Genomic DNA, 23,139 nt, shown 5'->3' with positions numbered 1-23,139 from the left:
GCACAGGGTGAAACGCTCGGTAACAATTCCAGACTACAGGTCACGTAAACTGTCCTCACCCTTTTACTCAACAGGACTCGGTTAAACTGTCTTTTGTTATCCTGGGATCATTGGAACAACAGAAATCAGGCTTTAACTTGTGCTGAAATAAAGAGTTCAAGGCTGAAATCATTCTGTGTACCACCAGAAATAAGTCTCCAACTATTTCAGACATGGAGGAAACTTTCAATCAGGTATTAATGCAATTAACACCAAATATTTTTATGCACCAGTTCTTCCAGCGCAAAATTAGCTTATTTGTCTTATTTGTTGGGCTTTTGGACTCTGATGTGAAAAATTAAGACGATAAAAGTCTTTGAGAATTTGTCGTTGAAATAGTTTATAATTTTCGGACTGCATACATAAATATTAAATATTAAAGAATCTCAATCTTAGTTGGAGAAGTCAGACCGTGCAGATAAAGAATTCATTGTTGAATTATTTGAATCAAGTCAATCACTTTTTGTTATGCAGCTTTAAGAGTACAACTATCAGGGCACTGGTGGCCTAGCGGTCTAAGCGTCCCACGTTTAGAGGCTATAGTCCTGGTTGCAGAGGTCCCGGGTTTGACTCCCGGCCGGTCGACCATTTGCTGCATGCCTTCCCCCACTCTCTACTCCCTGCATTTCCTGTCTCTCTTCAGCTGTCCTATCCATTAATGGCGAAAAAGCCCAAAAATATAACTTTAAATAAAAATAAAAAAATAAACAGATTACAACTATTAGCTGTATGAAGCTACAGTATATAACTGCTTCAAGCTTATCAAGGAGAATAATAAGTCCTGACCACAAAGAATTGAGGAAGTCAGTTTTCTATGCCAGGCCATAATAAATGAATAATTGAATCATCAACCGTCTAAATAATCAAGAGTTAAAACTCCAAACTTGGGTGTTGGCATGTATGCCAACACCCAAGTGTTGTTTTAAGTCAACAGATCTGATTGGGGTTTAAAACTTTTGATATCTAATTCTGCATGTGCCATTTTTGGCCACCTGGGGGCAGCAGAAACAAAAATTGAACCCAAAACTAACACATAATTAGATGTTTATGTTGTTTATAGCAATTTATTAGCAAACATCTGAACAGAGAAACAGTGTTTTTTGTTTATTTTTATGTTTCTGGAGTGTTAGTAAGTCAAATTTCACTCTTTTTGCTCTGTATTTGGTCCCCACCACTTTCTTAGGGAAGCTATCTGACTCATTTTCTGTTAACAGATGCTTGTTATGGACAAATGTAACATTTTGAGAGCACAGAGAGCAAGATGATCAGTAGTGTTGACAGATAGCCAAACAGCTGGTTGAAGGTCTGTTAGGCTGAGGGGAGCTGCAGATTAAGGTGATAAATCTGTATAAATTCAACACTACAAGTGAACCTTTTACATCATTTCACATGATGATTCAAACTATTATGTATTGAGTGAATTTGTAGTTTCAGGTCTGAATGCAAATGTGTATTGGTGCCGTTGTTTGTAGACAAACAGGCTTTTTTTGTTTGTTTTAAATGAAAATATTAGCTTGGCTCTTTTTGTGACAGGATTTGAGTTCCAGTTTAATTCCAACCTCGCTTCCTGAGACGGATCATGCCTGATGGTGTGTTTGTTTATGTCTTTCAGTTGCAAGTTGTTCAGTTCTCCCTCAGGACATTTGGATCAATGTTTCTTCCCTCTTTCTCTTCAGGGTCTACAGATGGATATTAAAGTTTTATGCTCAGCCTTGGAAAACTAGTCCATTTATCATTTACATGTGGCTTATTGCACCATTTTCCCAACACGGCTGAAAATCAATCTTTATTTTTCTGGCTCGGTCTGGAGTTTGGAGCGAAGTAAGCAGTAGATAGAGAACATAACGTATGAGGCCATTAGCACAGGCAATAGTGTTGTGGGATAGTGCATTAAACTCACCGGTCCAAAGTCTATTAGAAGAATTTGCATTTTAAGGAGTGAACACAGCATCACTCTTCTTGTTTGATTACTGCAATTTAGAGTTCAGTAAACTTAAAGAATCTGTGAATCTAGGATTTTTAAAAATGTCTCTTATGAAGCTTCATTTTAGAGATATTGTTTTTAATAAACTGCTCATGTTGTTGTGTTTTGCAGTGCTGCTGTTGAAGAGACCTACTCCAAATCAATGAGCAAACTAGCAAAGATGGCCAGCAATGGAAGTCCACAGGGGTGAGTCCAGCCTTGTACACTATTGACATTACAGCGAGGCCTGCTTCCCCCAGCAGCTGCTCTTTTCCTCCTTCAGCTCCTGAAAACATATGATTCCATGATTACTATACATATGGCTACACATGATATATGAATGAACGCCATCTGCATCACCAAATGTCCATATTTATTAGGGGTGAGCCCGACTAAGGATTTGCTTGGTCAAATCTGATTAATCAGATTTTGCCCATAGTCGACGAATAGTCGAATGTTTGTTGTTTTTCCTTATTGACCCAAAGTCTGCATGATGGTGACCGCATGACAATATTACTCATAACCCTTTACAATTAAGAGACTCGTAGCTTATAGTAAAAGGGACAGCAGAATATTATAAGTATAAAACTTAGATTTTTTAAATCTATATTGCAAAAACAACGAGGTGATGAAGGAGAGAAAACTCAAATAAGGCCACCATCCATTAAACCTCAAACAACGCGCCGTTATAGAATAAGGAATCAGGAGATATTTAAACAGTGTTCACACAGAGGAGAGCAGCACAGCAGAGGGTAGTTTGTCCAACTTAAGACTAAACATTTGTATAATGTTCAAAATCAAACCTGAACCAGCTAAAGGGTTTTTAAATCTCTTAAAAGAACCTTTTAAAACAGTCTTTCATCACGTCTTTGTCCGTTTGAGTCTTTTCAAATTGTACGTGAGGAAAACCATCGTGTGTACGGGCAGAAGTGCGCTCCTTGCTTTGTTGACTGTAAATCCTGTCTTTGAGAATATCCTCTCTGATGGTGTGGAGGTGGATGGGATGCTGTGGATTGTTTTTGAGGCTTCGGACAGCTTTGGGTATCCCTCCTGGTTCTTTTGGCCCCGTACAGTTTTTGTGTGGTCCGGTAATCCTTGATCTCACAGTCCTCTTCATGAAGCTGCTCCTCATCTTCATCACTATTTTTTAGGATCAACTGAAGTTTTATTTCCTGACATTTTGAGCTGCCATGAACGTAGAAAGATTTAAAGGCCAGCTGAGGTATGTCTGCTCCACAGGTCCCACTAAATGGGAGAGTCCACCTTTAATTACCAGGGGAGATTTAATTACCACTTTAAGGAGATTTAACACTTCAAGAGCTGTTCTCAGAATTACATTAAATAAGTCTATATTTATATAAAAATAGGATATATGAGACACTATTTTTACGGGAAACAGGAAAATAATGTAAAATTAGACATTGAGCACCCCCATGGTTTGAATGGAATGATCCACGTTTCACATGCAAATATTCGACTATGAGATTGGCAGTCGACTAAGGCTCGTTAGAACGAATCGTCGAATATTCGACTATTTGGGGTCACCCCTAATATTTATCATTCAGATTGTTCCCATATGTTACCTATTGTGTGATCATACATACAGTCAATCCAAAAATTATTCATACCCCTGGCAAATTTTGACTTAAAGTTACTTTTATTCAACCAGCAAGTATTTTCTTGATTGGAAATGACACAGGTGTCTCCCAGAAGACAATAAGACAATTTACAAGAGGCAGCATTGTGGAAAAAAAATTATTTCTCAGCTTTTATATACATTTGAACAAAAGGTGGTATGTCCAAAATTATTCATACCCTTCTCAATAATCAATAGAAAAGCCTTTATTTGCTATTACAGCAATCAAACGCTTCCTATAATTGCTGACCAGCATTTTGCATGTCTCCACTGGTATTTTTGCTCATTCATCTTTAGCGATGAGCTCCAACTCTTTCAGGTAGGAGGGTCTCCTTGTCCACTGGTGCCCAAGGCAAAGTTTCTCTGCAGACTGCTTGATGTTGTTGTTGAGAATCTTGATGTATTGCTCTTTTTTCATGGTGCCATTTACTGTGATTAGGTTCCCTGATCCACTTTTATTAAATATGTTTCTCACACTTCTTTATAATAGTTTATGATGATCATAATTTCTTTATAAATTGACTAATGGGGTCCTTCATGAACGCTAGTCTCTGCCAGAGTGAGAAAGTTTCACATTTTATGTTTTTATTAAGATGCAACTCTCTAATGGACAAGATGTCACTTAGAGAAGTGTGGAATAACAACTTCAAACGGAGCAACAACCTCCGGCCGCAAGAATTGAAGCCAATGCGAAAGTGTTAAAAACTGCAGTTCCTTGAGTGTCCACTAGAGGCTGGCTCCAGAAGTACCAGAAACCACATACACACCAATTCAAAAAAGCAGATCTTTACAGCAGAAATAAACATTTTTACAGCCAGGAACAAAAAATTAGTTCAGTCTGAATTGCTCATTTCTCTATCGGCACACACTGTACGGGGGGTACATTTTTTTTATAATGCTTCAGTTTAAGACATATTATGATTACAAGTTTTACATAATGAGAGGCACAGCTGACTTCACTGACAGGCGGGAACACTGTAGCTGTTAGCATGGAGGCTCAAAGCCCGCCTCTTTACCTTACACTAACTCGACAGACGTTAGGTTGAGTTCAGCATTTCCAATATGGCACCCACCGACGATTGGCTTCGAAACATGCCTACAGAAACAGATGGGTGATATGATGGAGTAACATTAAAGTCCATATGTGATGCCAGCTGGATGGTTAACAATATACTGAATCTAATTATCTCACCTTCCTCTCTCCCAGAGCTTTATGATGGTCTCTGAATTAATTACAACTCTTGCACTTTTTAACTGGAATCTTTCTTATAATCAGACTGTTGCTTTTTTAGTTGCTGTTTAATGTCAGAAACTCTTAAATTAAAACTATTAAAGGACATCTGAAGAGTGGCTGAAAATCACATTTTTCAGATTCAGACAACTTTATTGATCCCAATATGGGCAAATCATTTATAGCTTACCATACACATTTAACATTTATAACACATCCATCATATATACTGTACATGCTACAAGTCAAGCACTGGATCTGTACATGAGACCAGAGGGAAGGACAGCACTAAGTTAATTTATTTTTATACGAAGTGTAATAAATAACAGTAAGATAAGACAAAGCTTAAAAGACGATATAATCTACTTTGTCACACCAATATTATTTAAAATGACTTTTATTTTGTTGACCTCCAGAGGTTTGACTTCTCACTTTCCTGCAGTGATGTAAAAACGAGCTCCATGGCGAGTCGGTTTGCAGAGTTTTGTGAAGTATCTACCTCTTATAGATCTCACTGTCTGGTTTTTTATTGTTATTATATGTTATCTGGTAATGTCCATACCCCAATTTGAGAGACAGTGCCCCCTGGTGGTGAGATATAACGAGTGTGACAACCAACCCTGTTCTCCCCTACTGTAGATAAACATGTTTTTTTCTGCTCGGTCGTCTTCAGTCACTGAGTTGAGCAAAGATGTTAAAACTTGTTATTTAAACTTTTTGGAAGCATTTTCTTTTAGAAGTTCTTATCTTGAATTCGTAATTCAAAAACATGTTCTCATTTTCAGCCTCAAGCTGAGATGAAGAGTTTGAATCTTGTGCTTGATGTTTGTGTTGTGTTTTCCTAGGACTTTTGCTCCCATGTGGGACATCTTCAGAGTCTCTTCAGACAAACTGGCCCTCTGCCACCTCGAGCTGATGAGAAAGATGAACGATCTCATCCGAGACATCAACAAGTACGGAGATGAGCAGGTCAAAATCCACCGCAAGGTACTTATACCTGGATCAAGGGACTTACATTTTTGCTGTTATTCTCAGAATTTGCAGATTATAGTCCCTGCTCTCTGTTCCTGTTCCTGAACATGGACTTGTGTAGCTTCTTAATATTTGCCCTTCATCGAGCTGCTGTCATCCTAATCTAATTTATCTCACACAAAATCCAATTACTGTCTCCTCCCTTCACAGTAATTGCTTCAGTTTCCCTGAAAGTATCAAGTACAATAGTGATCTGTACAGAATGTCCATGCGTTGTTCTTTACTGTGTGTGTGTGTGTGTGTGTGTGTGTGTGTGTGTGTGTGTGTGTGTGTGTGTGTGTGTGTGTGTGCGTGTGCGTGTGTGTCCCAGACAAAGGAAGAGATGGTAGGCACAGTGGAGGCGGTGCAGGCCCTGCAGGTTCAGAGCGGTCACCTTCAGAAGTCAAAGGAGGGATACCACGCCAAGTGTTTGGAGCTGGACCGGCTCAGGAAGGAAGGAGCTCCACAGAAAGAGCTGGAGAAAGTTAGCCAAAACTTTTCCCTTTTTTCTAAGTGTTCTGACCCCCCTCTTAGAAGGTGTTACAGTGCCCTTAAAATATAATGGTTGGTTCTGTGGAGGGTTCATAAGAAATGTCCAGATCAGATTTTTATATATTTTCAAAGTTATATTTTTGGGTATTTTTGCCTTTAATGGACGGCTGAATAGAGACAGGAAATGTGGGGATTACAAAGCAGGTACAGACATGCAGCTAATGGTCGAGACTGTGAGTCAAACCTGCAACCCCTGCAACAAGGACTACAGTCTCCGTATATGGGGCACACGCTTACACTGCAAGGCCACAGGCGCTCCAGATCAGATTTATGAACCTGTTCTAAAACTGCTGATGCATTCACACCTGTGTTTCTAAATTCATGAATGCCACATCTTTTTAAATTGGGAGCTTATTTATTCTGAAATCTGCCACTGTGGGGAAAATTCTGGAAAGTATTTTTACTCTGCTCTCAGAACTCGGCCTTCTGTGTAAATATCTGTTCTTGATTTGTGAGTAGAAACCGAATCAAAACTTTTTTCCCCCTCCAATAATCACAACTGCTCTTCAGTAGTGATCCAGTATATTTAGTTATAATAACTTTATTTATATAGCACCTTTAAAAACAAATGTTTACAAAGTGCTTTGACAAACAAAGCATGGCATGAATAACAAAGTAAACGTCTGTGAAGGTTCTCAGTCATCCAGGTCATGGTAAACCAAAGCTTGACCCGTAAGGCAACTGGATTTCTACCAGTCCAGTTGTCTTACGGATAAGCTTTGGAACAAAGTAAACCTTTTGACAGACAGGGAGGAGGAATTATAACAATGCAAAACAGAATAAAAGGTATATAACGGAAATTAAACAGAATAAAGTGGTGAGACAATAGACCAGGGGTGTCCAAACTTTTTTCAAAGAGGGCCACATATGATGTTGTCAGAATACCTCAGGGCCAGTGCCTCCTACTGAGACTTTGGAATCCTAAAAGTTATATATGAAATATCTATTTAATAACAATTATTTTAATTTTTTTTACAATAAAACAGTAACTAGGAAGTCCTCAGTTCTCCACAAGCCATGTAAACATTAGCAAACGTTATCTTCTTCTTGCAGACAACATTTTAAGAACAAAATAATTATTTTCCTGGCTTCTGAAAATTTTTTATGCACCAAATTTTGCCTTTTCTGCACAATTTCATAATTTTGATCTTGTCTTGTGTCCTCTTTTGTGTCTTCTGACCTTTTGTGTTCATCAAGAACATTTTCACATCATGATAAAAACATTAATTTGAAAACCTGTCAGCCTTAAGAGTTCTTGTGTTTCTTCTTTACTGCTGTCTTGCAGAATCCCCAGAGCTTTGGCTTTAGACAGGTAGTCTATGGGGAGCTTTTTGAGACGTTTCTGAATTGACTTTAGTTTTGTTTGTGCGCTTGAAAGAAACTGCAAATGTACACATAATTCAGAAGGTGATTCATTTCTTTGCTATTAATAACACAATTTAAGATGGAAGCTTGGGGCCATAAATAAATGGACCTCGGGCCGCAATTGGCCCCCGGGCCGTACTTTGGACATGCCTGCAATAGACCAATAAATCATTGTTTAAGAGGATTTTCAAGGATAAATAAATAAATAAAATAAATAAAAATGGAAAAGTAAATAAAGGCATTAAAGGGTAATTTATTAGGTTTTCAGAATAAGAGGAAGACATCACATCAGGAAAATTAGAAAAAGTGAAAAGGATAAATTAGGAACAATAAAACAATAAATGAAAAAAAATCCAAACAATAAATAATCAAATAAAATAATCAAATAAAATTAAAACAATAAATAGTTGGATAAAAGCTAAAAGTTATAATAAAATAGAAGTGAAAGTGGAAGGATGAAGTCACATAAAAGCAAGTCTGTAAAATGGGTTTTAAGAAGAGATTTAAAAGATGTCACTGACTCCTCAGGGAAGTCGTTCCAAAGTCGAGGGGCTCTGATGGAGAAAGCTCAATCCCCTTCGCATTTGAGCCTCGACTTTGGAACGACCAAAAATGCCCCGCCTGAGGATCCAAGAGCGCAAGATGGCTCGTAATTTTTTAGCATTTCTGCAATGTAGTTTGGGGTGAGACCAAGGTGAGCTTTAAAAGTGATCAGTGAAGTCTTAAAATCTAAAACACACAGGAAGCCAGTGGAGAGAAGCAAGGACAAGAGTGATGTGATGTAATGTTGTCTGTTAAAACCAGTTAGAAGCCTAGCTGCTGCGTTCTGGTGAGGTATGTAATGTTTATGAATGAGAGTGCACAGCTTATGGTCTTGATTCTCCTTTACCTATCCTTCCTCACTAGGCGGAGCTGAAGTCTAAGAAAGCGGCCGAGTCGTTCGCGCTGTGCATCGAGAAGTACAACCGCGTGGGAGGAGAGTTCGAGCAGAAGATGAGCGAGTCGGCCCAGGTCAGCTGAGCAGAGGGACCCTTCTTTTTCCTCTCTCTGATGTGGTCTTTATGCGTTTCTTTTTCTCTAAGGCTTCATCCTTTTTTTTCATCTCTGTGACTCACGCTCTCTGTAACCTCCCATCACACAAAAACCCCCGTCTCATCCTTTCATTTATTATCCTGCATCATGCCTTCAACAAAACAAGGAGACTCTAACACCCGACTCCTAAAACACCCACTGACTCCTGCACGCACGCACATCCTGCCCCCCCACCTCATACCTTTAATCACCACCTCCACGCTGCCATGGTTACTGCTGCTGTTACCATGGAAGTCCAAAACAAACCCCAACGAGTGCTTCTGTGTTTTACATTTGAAGTCCTCGTGACCAATTACCTTCTTTTAATAGCTTCGAGGGAATAAACCTGTCCATAATTATGAGGAGGGGGGGACAGCATGTGCTACCTGGGAGTAAAACATGTCAGAAGGATCAAAGCAGAAATGAAGATCAAATAAAAAACAGATCAGTAAACAAGAGACCACAATCCTTTTTTTATCACTCATAACACCGGAGAAGATCACAGGGTTTATTCTCTGCCAACAAGGACACCTGTTACTGGATTTATGTGGTCTGGACCAAGGAAGTGAATAGAAGATAGAAGGTGCTGCTCTTTAATACTCACACTTTGTAACTTTGTTTAGAAAAGTGCTGTATAAATTAAGATTATTATTATATTACTATTAAGAGATCAAATCCTGGTTCACCTCCAACTTCCTTCAACTTAACAGCAAAACAGAACTCCTCCTCATAGGTACCAAATCCACCTCATCCAAAGCCGACAGTTTCTCCCTCACCATAGAGCATACAGCTCAACAGTGTCCCCCTCCCCTCAGATAAAGAGTCTGGGTGTCATCCTCTATAGCTCACTTTCTTTCCACTCTCACATCAACAACATAACCCGGTCTGCATATTTCCATCTCCACAACATCAACCGTCTCCGCCCCTCTCTCACCCCTCACACCACTGCCATCCTGGTCCACAGTCTCGTCACCTCAACTCACTCCTCTTCGGTGTCCCTCACAAATCCCTCCATAAGCTTCAACTGGTTCAGAACTCTGCAGCCCGCATCATTACCAGAACCCCCTCCTTTCACCACATCACCCCCGTCCTCCAGCAGCTCCACTGGCTCCCAGTCAAACTCAGAATCAACTTCAAAATCCTCCTGTACACATTTAAGGCCATCCACAACCCCGCCCCCCTGTATCTGCCTGATCTCCTCCACATTGTCACCCCCTCCCGCTCCCTCAGGTCTTCCTCCTCCCTCCACCTCTCAGTGCCCCCTGCCTGTCTCAGCACCATGGGGAGCAGAGCTTTCAGTCGCTCTGGTCCCCAACTCTGGAACTCACTCCCACCAGACATCCTTAACACTGATTCACTTCCTGTATTCAAATCCAAACTCAAAACCGATCTGCTCCAATCTGCATTCTCTGTTTAACTTCACTGCCTCATTTTAACTTGGTGTCACTTTGCTTGTTGTCTTTATTTATTGTATCCTGTTGTTTTTATTGTGTTTTTAACCTCTCTATAAAGTGTCCTTGAGTGCTTAGAAAGGCGCTTTAAATTAAATGTATTATTATTATTATTATTTTAATTTGTTTTAAAACAATAGCGGAGATCCGTACGGAGGAGAACCGTACCACACTCTGGTTTTTGAGGGACGATTCATTTTAAAACGCACACAACCATCACTGTTAGGGGAAGCAAACGTTTGTCACTTTGCACCAGTAAGAGCTGTGAGTAACGCTCTAAAGCTGAGGTTGTGGGTGCTGAGGGTGCAAAAAAATGTGTCAATGGACCCAGGCCCTAAAACACACATTATAGACAACCACACAAAAAAACAAGAGCAGTTCAAACCAAACCTCCAACAAATAAAAATAACACCCTGTTTGCAAATATTGCAACACAACCATAAAACATTAAATAAATTAGGAATAATCCTTATTAAGTAATTCCCATTTAATAGGAACAATGTAGGCTACAGTTTGCATATACAAAGACGAATGAACTGTCCTCACATCAAAAGATGGATTTACCATCAATCTAACAAGCAATACATTCTTGAATTAACTCTCTCCTGTAATATAGTCCTCTCATTGATCCACATACCCTCTGAAATTGGACTGAGAGCCTGTTTTTGGTTGTAGATGCAGTCTTAGATACAGTTTTTAGAGCAATAGAATAAAGGTAGAAAGAGGTTTTGATTCAGAGTGAGACTCTTTAGTAAGACCAGCAGCAGGTGCAGAGGACCGATGGGAATTGAGTGATCTACCTCGACATGACAGCAGCAGCGAGGAGTCGGGGGACGGTGTTTTATGTTTGCTCTCTGCCCACGTCTTGCCGTGTTAATGAGAGATCAGGAACTGGCAAAACTCAGCTCACGATCTGAATTCTCAAACAAAGCCAATGGCACTGCATCAAGACAATTCCCATGAACCAGACCTCAGTAAATGAGCTGCCTGCTAAGGAGCAGGATCAGACTTAATCCTCCTGAATTATATCTGGTTTAAAGAGCTGGCAACTCAGAGCCTCTTCTGCTGGCTAAATAAAAAAAAAGCTGCTGCTCATTCCCCCCGATCCTTCGTTAAGGCTGTGTCAACTTCTGCATGAAGAAACACGGTGTAAGGTTCTGCTTTATTGGATTATGAGTGCTTCTTTAAATGCTGCTGAAACACCCACCAGGCTGCTTTTTTAAAAGAAGTCAAAGCCACAACATAAACAAACAGCTTTAAGTCAACAAACAGCAGAACAACAGCCAAAGTCATGAACAGCAAGACAAAGTTATAACCACAGAATCACACATCAGCCTCAAAGCAATGATTATTCTGTGTATCTCCAGGCCCAACAACATATCTATTATTATAATTAACCAAGTTGGGAAATCAATGAATGCAGTAAGCTGTTAATCAAAGCAGAATAATCCAATCTAGTGTCAGGGTTTTTAAGAAACAGCTGTGTTTTGTAGTAAATGTTGCTTTGTTGTTATTTCTTTTAAGGATTGAAATCATCACAGATGGTCAGCAGGAAATGTCAGCTCACACAGAAAGTGACATTAACCAGCGTTAACAGTTTTGAAGTTTCATATGGTAACAGAGTTTCTCTTTTCTTTTGATTTGTGTTTGCAGAAGTTTCAGGAAATCGAGGAGGCTCACCTGCGTCAGATGAAACAGCTGATCAAAGGTTACTCTCACTCCATAGAGGACACCCACGTTCAAGTGGGACAGGTACGCTATGTCCTACTTTGATGGCAGAGCAGTATTCCATATTATTGTTTATATTTTATATGTTGTATAATGTTATGACTGAAACTGTTACACTCCCCCTCAGCATGTCATGATTTTAGATCGATGAGTTTAACTTCTTATCAGATTCCTTCACAAGTACAATCCTGCAACCTCTGAACCCTTCCCATTAAAGCCATCAGATCATAGTGCACGCTTAATCAGGACGATGTAGAAGGACCAATTAGCAGAGTGGCTCTGATTGGTCAGAGCTGACGGGAGCGATTGGAATTTAAAGATTGCTGGATAGAGGCATAGGAAAATACAGAGATCTCGCCATAATCTCAAAATACCTCATTTATTGATGACTGTTGGTGAGTGTTATAACTTTTTTGCCAAACACGGCACAAAGTAAGTCGGTTTTTTTTAACCCAGTCCTTCCAACTGCAGCTTTAAAACAGCTACCCTCACAGTGCAGGCTGGAAAAAGTATGTGAACCCTGGGGCTAAGGACTTCAGTAAGAGCTAATTTGAGTCTGAAGTCTGCCTACCTGGAGTCCAATCAATGAGAAGAGATTGGTGGTGTTGGTTAAAGCTGACCTGCGCTATAAAAAAAACACACACCAGTTTTGAGTTTGATATTCTCAAGAAGCATTGCCTGATGTGAACCATGCCTCGCACAAAAGAGCTCTCAGAAGACCTACAATTAAGGATTGTTACCTCCTGTATGACTCGTTTAAACACTGCTAATAATTGTAAGATAATATGATACCATGAAAAATGCCCACACAGATCTTTGGTAATGAAAAAAAGACCATGTTATCATTTCAGACGGTATCTGCTTTCAGTAGATCAAATCAAACGCTCACTTCTTTTTCTTCCTGCTCTGCTGCAGGTCCACGAGGAATTCAAGCAGAACGTGGAAAACATCGGCATCGACAACCTCATCCAGAAATTTGCAGAGCAGAAAGGCACGGGCAAAGACAGGCCAGGTACAGAACATCTCCTCTTTATGGATCCCTGAGGGGAGATTCTAGTCTCACTCTTCAAACAAGTCACACACACGTAGTCTCAAATACACTGCACAAACAGGACTGTATGGATGTGCACTCATGCAGGGATGTCAGAGTGAGAGAGGCTGCACACAGACCAGCAGCACAAGCATTCTGGGGTTTGTTCAATCAATCAATCTTTATTTATATAGCGCCTCTTTCCAAACAGGGCAGGTCTAGACCGTACTCTATGTTCTATTATTAACAAAGACCCAACATCAAGACAGGATAAGATCCAGTCCCATCTCACAGACAGGACTCAGTCTGATCTCATCTTAATCCACCATGAGCAGAACACTTTGCAGCATTTAGCAAGTTACAGTGGCAAGGACAAACTTCCTTTAACAGGCAGAAACCTCCAGCAGGACCAGACTCATGTTAGACACACATCTGCTGAGACTGAGTTGGGGTTTAAAATAGGGATAGAGGAGACGAAGAGAGAGAGATGATAGTGGGGAGACGGATAGTTGTAGTAGTAGCTGTGAGTCCAGCACGTCTGTATCAGCTGGAGTCTGGAACATCCACAGCAGCAGGACTGAACCGAACAGTGCCCAGGAAGGGAACTCTGTGCCTCTTTACAGCTGCAGAGAAACACAAGCATAATGCCTCTGAACGAGCAGTTTGCATAACAATGAGACACCCACACTGTAAACACTAATGTGTGTACGTGGAGGCAGACTCACAATTAATAGTGACAAATACTACAGCAAGTGAGTGGTTTGACTTCCTAGAAGAGCCCACGCACATATGCATGTTTGTGTTTGTTTATGTTCTTCTTATCCATCTACCTGTCTTCTGCAGCCCTGGTTGGTTTTGAGGAATACATGACGGCACCTGAGGGAGGGAAGAAGAGTCGCGCAAAGGCCTTCAGGATCCCCGGCCTGGGAAAGAGGGACAAGGAGCCAGACTCTACGTGAGTGGGTGCACACATGGAGACACAGAAACAAGCCCTGACGTTCAATCTTAATCTGTGCTCTATGCTGAAGGATTCATACACTGTAGAGTAATTAATACATGTGTGTGATTTTGTGTTTGCAGAGACTCAGCAGTGACAGAAGCACTTGTAAGTATCAGATATATTTCATGCTCATAATCTGCCCTGATCGCTTCTTCACTGGGAGTGTGTTTTGAACAGCAGCGTGTCATGTGTATATATCTGTGGCAAGGTGAACAGGAAATCATGAGTGTGTGATGATGACATAACCACCGGTGTGAGGTTTCCTGAGTTTATTCCTGGACTTCTGAGAAGAGATGTTCAGACATACTCTGGCAGCCTGAGGGGAAGTGGGTTACTCCATGACAGCGTGTGGATGTGTGTTTATGTACGAGCCTGCCTGCGTGTAAGGGGTGTATCAGAGAGAATGCATGTGTGAGTGTATTAGTGTGTGTATTAGTGTGTGCTGCCAGAGAATATGGCAGAGGCTAGTAAACAGCACATCAGAGCCCACAGGAGCTGCTGCTTTACACGTCCAGCGGCGTCACGTTCCTCAGGTGTCAGTAACATTTGCAGAGGTGACTTTTCAGGACATGTTGCGTAAGAGTTTAAATGCACTGATGCACCTTCACCGAGTGTTGTTGTTGGTGTTTGTCGGCTGCTTGGTGACATGCGAGTTGTGTACATTGAGTTTTTACAAGAAAGAATTTCCTGTTGTGGCAGCAATAAGAGAACACAAACCATAAATATACACTACCAGTTAAAAGTTTGGACAAACCTTCTCATTCAATGGTTTTTATTTATTTTAATTATTCTCAACATTATAGTTTAATGCTGAAGACATCAAAACTATGACATAATCTGGATTACAACAGTAGTCAAATAGGGCTATCCATTGTGTACTAACCCTACCTCTGAACAACACAACTGATGGTCTCAAACACATTAAGAAGGCAAGTCATTCTACAAATGAACTCTTGACAAGGCTCATGTTCATTAGAAACCATTCCAGGAGACCACTTCATGAAGCAGACTGAGAGAATACCAAGAGTGTGTAAAGCTGTCATGAAGGAAAAAGGGGGCTACTTTACAGAATCTAAAATATAAAACATATTCTGGTTTGTTTATCAATCAATCAATCTTTATTTGTATAGCGCCAAATCACAACAAATGTTATCTCAAGATGTTTTTGCAAACATAGGAGGTCTAGACCACTCTATGTCAAATTATGAACAGAGACCCAACACCAAGGCAGGATAAGACTCAGTCTGACCCCACCTTAGTCCATTATGAGCATTGCACATCCCAGTATTTAGCTAGTTACAGTGGCGAGGAAAAACTTCCTTTAACAGGCAGAAACCTCCAGCAGAACCAGACTCATGTTAGACAGCCATCTGCCTCGACCGAGTTAGGTCTTGAAAGAGGGATAGAGGGGAGTAAGAGAGAGAGGTGTTGGTGATGAGACGAGTAGTAGAAGCTGTTGCCACTGGAGTCCAGAACGTCCACAGCAGCTCAGAGGGACCTACGAGATAAGGGAGCTCAGGGACTCCAGAAAGGTCTATGGTTAGTAACTTTAATGGGACAGGCAGAGTTAAAGTAAGTGATGGGTGGTTGGGGGGGAAGGGGGTGAGATAGGATCCCAGTGTGTCAGTGCGCCAGTTCCCCCGGCAGTCTAAGCCTATAGCAACATAACAAAAGCTGGTCCAAGCCTGAGCCAGCTCTAACTATAAGCTTTATCAAAAAGGAAAGTTTGAAGCCTACTCTTAAAAGTAGAGAGGGTGTCTGCCTCCCGGACCCTGACTGGTAGATGATTCCAAAGGAGAGGGGCCTGATAACTGAAGGCTCTACCTCCCATACTACTTTTAGAGATTTTAGGTACGACCAGCAGGCCTGCGTGTTGGGACCGTAGAGTCCTAGAGGGGTAATAGGGAACTATGAACTCTTAAAGGTACGAGGGTGCCTGATTTTTAAGGGCTTTGTAGGTTAAAAGAAGGATTTTAAATGTAACACTTTTTTGTTCATTAAATAATTCCATATATGTTCTTTCATAGCTTTGATGTCTTTGGTATTAATCTACAGTTTTCCAAACAATTCAAATAAATACAAACTCTTGAATGAGAAGCTGTTTCCAAACTTTTGACTGGCAGTGTATATGTGTGGTGCTTAACAATGAAGTTAACTCATTAAAGGGCTCTGTACAGCCAAGTGGAGCCACAGAGCCGGTCGATAACCCTCTGTGGTTTAATCACTACAACCAGCCACATGCAGACTGTCATATTGTCATTATTCAAAAACTATTTTATTGATTTAAACTTATTTATGTAAACAGTTTTAAAAATAGTCCCAGTGATTCAGCATTCCATGGTGATGGATTCTGATCTGCCTGTTTCGGTGGATTGAACATGAACCTGTCTTCATTCAGCTCTCCTTCTTCTCTGAGCTCTGTGGTTCACACACCTTTAAAAATAAACTAATGTCACAACTTTGAACCCTGCTGCTATCATCACCACCGCTCATGGTTTAAGTTTCTTTGTGGAGATCGCTAACCCAAAGTTTCTCTCACCTGCTCCACTCCTTGATCATATTGCTGGACAGGATCCAAGATGAAAATGTGGGGTCATCCCTATGTTCCCACATTTCTAGGACATTTTCAAAATTAGGTCTTGTGTTCCCTACATTTAAGCCCTATCCTCCCACAAGATTTTTTGGAAGCACTTTATAGTAAATGAATGAATGACTGAATGAATGAGTCATTTTATTCCGATCAGCAGAAGCAGAAATCGTCACAATCACAATCATTACAAGAAAAAATAAAATAGGCTGATCGAAAAGGGTTTCAGCTGAAGCAGAGCTTATAGATGCCGAAATGTGGGAACATAGGCATGTTCCCGAAAATGTACGTAGCCTGCAGATTTAGCATGCTAACTGAAGCTAACGTTGTAGCCACATTGTTTTGATGCTAACGGAAGCTAACAGTTTTACCTCACCTTACGGTTTATGGCAGGGGTGTCCAAAGTACGGCCCGGGGGCCAATTGCGGCCCAAGGTCCATTTATTTATGGCCCCAAGCTTCCATCTTAAAGTGTGTTATTTATAGCATTAATTAATAGCATTATAAATTAATCACATTCTGAATCATTTGTACATTTGCAGTTTCGTTCAAGCGCACACACAAAACTAAAGTCAATCCAGAAACGTCTCAAAAAGCTTCATATGGACTACTTGTATAAAGCCAAACCTCTGGGAATTCTGAAAGATGGCAATAAAGAAGAAACACAAGAACTGTTAAAGTTGACTTCAAATTAATGATTTTATCATGATGTGAAAATGTTCTTGATGAACACTAAAAGTTCAGAAGACACAAAAGAGGACACAAGACAAAATCAAAATTATGAAATTGTGCAGAAAAGGAAAAATTTGGTGCATAAAAATTGTTCAGAAAGCAGGAAAATAATGATTTAGTTCTAAAAATGTTGTCTGCTGGTCAGACAAGTCTTAAAAACAACATGAAAAAGAAGTGTGATGAAATCCAGATCCTGATCCTGCCATAGGAAAATAATGATACAATATTTTTCCCACATTGCCCGACCATTTTCCTCCAGAAGAAGATAAAGTTTGCTAATGTTTACATGGCTTGTGGAGAACTGAGGACTTCCTAGTTACTGATGTATTGAGAACAAATGTGAAATAATTGTTATTTAATAGAGATTTCATCTTTAACTTTTATGATTCCTAAGTCTCGGTAGGAGCCACTGGCTCTAAGGTATTCTGACAACATCAAATGTGGCCCTCCTTGAAAAAAGTTTGGACACCACTGGTCTATGGTGTCAACAAGCAGAAGCTAAATGTGTCTGAACTCTTTTCCACGGATTGATTTGACATGACGTGTGATCAGTTTGCCTCTGGAGTTGCTCATGATAGTGAAAGTTAATAACCATTGTCAAAGGGGTTTTGACCAATCAGAATCAAGCATCTTACAGAACCAGAAGATCAGTAAGAAAGCCGGGTAATAAACTTCTATAATATCTATGCACAGCAGAGGAGGAGGGAGAACTATGTGAATAATCCTTGATTACTTCTTGTGACTGCTGAATAGTGTTTTGCTTTAAATGATTGTCTGTAGTTAGTAAAACAAAACCTCTGCAGTCACTTTGAGTTGAATCAGGTGATCTGTATCTCTGATCTGAAACTGAACAAACCTCAGTCTGCAGCGTCTCTTGTCCTGTAGATCTGTTCACTGAAATCTGACCTCATCAAATACCATCAATGTGTGTGTGTGTGTTTGTGTGTGTGTCCAAGTACTAGGTCTAAAAATAACTGCACCCCTGTGACTGGATCGCCTCTCCTCATGTCTCTTATTTTGAGGATCATATGACAACAGCAAAAAAAAGCAGCTTACATGTTTCCAAACATCCTGACTTGATAATAAGATTTGGATCCAGCACACTTGAAGCTGTTTAACTCGTCGGCTATATTGTGTGAAATGTTTCACAGTCGTTGTCACTGACTCACACTGACTGCATCTGTAGTATCTGTTTCTACTCACAGAGCTCTCAACGGGTGATGTATGCTGTAGTGGAGTAACACTGACAAAGCTCTTCTGCCTGTGAGAAATGCAGCTGAAGTGGTGCAGCCGGTCTGACTCGGTCTTTCTCCTGTGTGTGTTTTTCCATTCATGCAGAATTCACCTCTGGAAGTGGATGATGAGGGATTCGTCATCCGAGCGGACAGCACTCAGAATGATATCCTTTTACTGATCGCTCACGTTCATTCAGGAGGATTCAGGGTCTGGATGATGTCAGCTTGTCTTTCTTTTAATCCTCTTATTTAAGGATGTCAACAATTAATCGACTATCGATTTTCTATCACGTGGCACAAACATCATGTGGTCTCATATTTGGTTCAGCTATCAGGGAGATGTTTTAAGTTTAAAGCATGTTTGGATGTGAATCAGCTGACTAAAGATGCTCAGCTGGGGGCTGCGGCTGAGTGACAGGTCTCCACGAGCGCCTTTTTTCTCCGCCGCCGGATTGATTCTGACCCGGTTGTGCTCCCGGCTGACACCTGACCACGTTCACATGCTTATGTTTCTCAATAAGAACGAGTAGACAGAAAACTGGACACTGTGAGAAATATGATTCTGTTCAGTTCCCTTGTTGAAGTCTGAGTCTTCACTTTTATGACTGTGTGTCCTTGGAGACTATGAGCCTGCTCCACATGTTGATATTCAGCGTGTTTAACATTTTGAACACCTCAATATGATCCTTAGATATTCAATACTGTCAGTTATATACATTGTGTCTTGAAGGAAAATTTGATTCATGGAAACATGGAAATGTTAAATTTTTTTTAAATGATTAATTGATAATTGATCGTTAACATTTCCAAAGATTGATCACAGCAAATACTTAAAATTAACATCCCTACTCTTATTACCAGAAACACTAAGTTACTATCCAGCAGGATGACAAACTTAGGGATCAAACAGGGACCTTCAAAGCTCCTGGGGTCAGGTGTTTGGAGCGTCATTGTCTCTGAGGATTTGCTGTTCTTTTTTTTTTAAACTTAGTTTATATTTTGCTTTCGGCAACTTAAACATTCATTTACACATCTTTACTGTTGCTATATGATTTCATAGAATATAATATAACAATAAACAAAACACAAAAGACATACATTTAAATGAATGAGTTAACAAAGAAGAGTAAATAATACATATATATAGAGAGAGAGAGAGATAACAGAAGAGGGAAGGAAGATAAAAATATAAATAAAAAAGAAGTGAATAAATAAAAGAAACTAAAAAGAGCACTTCACTTCACCAACAGAATCAAGGCAGGGCTCCACCTTCCATCAAACACATCCCTCTGCAGTCTCACAGAGTATGTTATCTTTTCCATCAGATGTATTTCGGAAACTTTATCAATCCATGAACTGAGTGATGGGGGCCTCAGGTTTTAACCACTTAATCGTGACACATCTGACTGTCGATGTCAAGAGTATTTGTAGTAAGTATTTTCAGCCTCTTCCCTCAATTCCTTGCGGTGTTAGGATTTGCTGTTTTGATGTCGTGGTTGAAGAGCACTGTCCAGCTGCTACAACTACTACCATCCATCTCACCTCTATCATCTCTCTCTCTCTTCATCTCCCTCTATCCCTCTCTCCAACACGGTCTCAGCAGATGTGTGTCTAACATGAGTCTGGTCCTGCTGGAGGTTTCTGCCTGTTAAAGGAAGTTTATCCATGCCACTGTAACTTGCTAAATTCTGCAAAGTGCTCTGCTCACGGTGGATTAAGATGAGATCAGACTGAGTCCTTAATTTGAGCATCTTTATTTATGGCTTTACTTTTATAATAGTGTACACTTTAGTTACCTACATATCTCAGATTCATGCAGGTGTCTGTAGGATATCAAAGACTTTACTCTTCAGCAGATGGATGCAGTTTGCACCAAAATGAACCTTTCATAATGCTAAACTCAGGTCGGCATTGAAAGGCATCACAAAGCTAACTCTGGCCTCATTAGCTGCAGAGTCAGACACATAGAAAGGTCTTATCTTGTTGTTGGAGCAAGCGTCCTCATACTTGAATACGGACAAGCTAAATCCCTGCACCAACACGGGATATCAGTGCATCATCCTCCCAGCTCCGACACACCACGACTCTAAAGCCCTGATCCATTTATCAGCAGGAGCTCTTCATCCTGACAGCTCTGAGATAACAAACTTTGTCCCCTCGTCCGCTCAGAATAGATGTTTCGCATTCATCAAGGACCTCGTGCTGCATACGTCCTGCAGTTTTGTCTGGATTAAGACACACCTCATGTGCTGCTGGAGCTCAAGGAGAAATGACTTTTATTGAAGATGATGGGAAGGAAGTGGCAGTCTGGCTCACCTCCTGCTACTTCCTGTATTTTTTTCTCTGCATGTTTCTATTTTACTCGTGTCGGTGTTTCACTGCAGTGTGCTCTCCTCCAGTCAGTCTCACAGAACATTAATCTTTGCTCTTAAAAGCATATCGCTCTCACAGCATTTGTCCGAACAGTTGCCAAGGAGTCGTAAAAATCACTCCTTTGTAAATTGCTGCCACTGAAATCTCATGACTACTTGATCCCTCAGAAAATAAGATATCCTGAACCTGATAAACAGAATGTTTACATCACTTTGGCTCAATTTTATACCTCAGAGAAAGCTGTGCTTCTTATGTTGTCTCAAACAGCTCACAAAATATATACATTATCTGATAGATAAAACAAGTTTCATCAGACAAAAATGATCATTACCATTCAGTTTTAGTGATTGTAACATTTTGTAATCTCACAGTTGTTGTCAGACTCTGTCCTTCATTAAAAATGATTCAAACAGAAGTCATTATTTAAAATGATGGAGATTTGGAAATGGCTTTTTCAAACATTCATTATATTAATTGAACTATAAAGTATGAGGATGATTAATAAAGATCATAATTCTTATCATGCATAACAGTACATCACACATTTATCCAAGATAGGATGTGATTGTATTCCTGCATTAGTCAAGTGGGAGTAGAAGTGCATTAGTTTAAAGTTCTGTGTGAGCATCAGGTTTAAATGATAAGTAATAAACATAATATATACAGTCCCCTCCAAAAGTATTGGAACAGTGAGGCCAATTCCCTTATTTTTGCTGTAGACTGGAAACATTTGGGTTTGACACCAAAAGATAAACATGAGACAAGAGATCAACATTTCAGCTTTTATTTCCAGGTATTTACAACTTGATCTGATACACAACTTAGAAGATAGCATTATTTGTAAAGGAACAGCACATTTTTAGGTGAGAAAAACTATTGGAACAGATACACTTAAAATAAATTAAAGTGAATAAGACTTAATATTTTGTTGCAAATCCTTTGCTTGCAATAACTGCATCAAGCCTGTGACCCATTGACATCACCAAACTTTTGCATTCTTCTTTTGTGATGCTTTTCCAGGCTTTCACCGCAGCCTTTCAGTTGTTGTTTGTTTTGGGGCGTTAGACAAGGCAAGGCAAGGCAGCTTTACTTGTATAGCGCATTTCATACACGAGGGCAACTCAATGTGCTTTACATTAAAACATTAAAAGCATTGAAGACATTCAGACAAGCATAAAAGAACACAATTAAAATGACAAATATGATAAAACAAAAGGAAAATTAGAATATATTAAAAATTACATTAAAATTTTAATTTAAAGTGAGTTAAAATAATCTAAGATAGGAAGGCAGAGGTAAATAAGAAAGTCTTAGTCTTTGATTTAAAAGAGGTGAGAGTTGGAGCAGACCTGCAGCTTTCAGGGAGTGTGTTCCAGATATGTGGTGCATAATGACTAAACGCTGCTTCACCATGTTTCCTTCTGACTCTACGGACTGAAAGCAGACCAGTACCTGATGACCTCAGAGGTCGAGGTGGTTCATAAAGTAGTAGCAGATCAGCAATGTATTTTGGCCCTAAACCATTCAGTGCTTTATAAACCATCAGCAGGATTTTAAAGTCTATTCTCTGACCGACAGGAAGCCAGTGTAGAGATCTAAGAACTGGAGTGATGTGGTCTACTTTGTTGGTCCTTGTTAGGACTCGAGCAGCAGCATTCTGTATGAGCTGCAGCCGTCTGATGGACTTTTTAGGGAGTCCTGTAAAGACCCCGTTACAGTAGTCTAGTCTGCTAAAGATAAATGCATGGACCAGTTTTTCTGCATCCTGCTGAGACATAAGTCCTTTAATCCTTGATATATTCTTAAGGTGATAGAAGGCGGACTTTGTAATTGTCTTAATGTGTCTGCTGAAATTAAGTTCTGAGTCTAAGACTACACCAAGGTTTCTGGCTTGGTTTGAACATTTCATCTGTGCAGATTGGAGCTGAGCAGTAACCTTTAACCTTTCTTCCTCCAAAAACAATCATTTCAGTTTTTTCTTTGTTTAACTGAAGAAAGTTCTGTCTCGTCCAGTCATTGATTTGTTCAATGCATTTACTCAGTGTTTGTATTACTCCCTTCAGTCTCCTCTTTAGCAGGTAAAATGCATGCTCTATAGCAGGGGTGTCAAACATGCGGCCCGTGGGCCAAAACCGG

General features: G+C 40.1%; 1 protein-coding gene across 1 annotated transcript in view; it reads left to right on the top strand.

The window, feature by feature from the left end:
• The window catches only part of fcho1 (FCH and mu domain containing endocytic adaptor 1), a 74,443-nt gene extending 55,544 nt beyond the window's left edge, over positions 1 to 18,899 (top strand). The window contains exons 4-13 of the mRNA XM_034705487.1: positions 2,135 to 2,209; positions 5,715 to 5,856; positions 6,212 to 6,364; positions 8,704 to 8,808; positions 11,973 to 12,071; positions 12,963 to 13,059; positions 13,921 to 14,032; positions 14,158 to 14,182; positions 18,734 to 18,838; positions 18,885 to 18,899. Coding sequence (XP_034561378.1) covers positions 2,135 to 2,209; positions 5,715 to 5,856; positions 6,212 to 6,364; positions 8,704 to 8,808; positions 11,973 to 12,071; positions 12,963 to 13,059; positions 13,921 to 14,032; positions 14,158 to 14,182; positions 18,734 to 18,838; positions 18,885 to 18,899 — 928 coding nt within the window. The remainder of the gene's footprint in view (positions 1 to 2,134; positions 2,210 to 5,714; positions 5,857 to 6,211; positions 6,365 to 8,703; positions 8,809 to 11,972; positions 12,072 to 12,962; positions 13,060 to 13,920; positions 14,033 to 14,157; positions 14,183 to 18,733; positions 18,839 to 18,884) is intronic.
• The last annotated feature ends 4,240 nt before the right edge of the window (positions 18,900 to 23,139 follow it).

This window comes from Notolabrus celidotus, chromosome 2 (genome assembly GCF_009762535.1).
Source record: "Notolabrus celidotus isolate fNotCel1 chromosome 2, fNotCel1.pri, whole genome shotgun sequence".
In the NCBI taxonomy this organism is placed as follows: domain Eukaryota; kingdom Metazoa; phylum Chordata; class Actinopteri; order Labriformes; family Labridae; genus Notolabrus; species Notolabrus celidotus.
The sequence above is the reverse complement of the archived record's forward strand: the minus strand, read 5'-3'. Positions and strand labels throughout refer to the sequence as shown.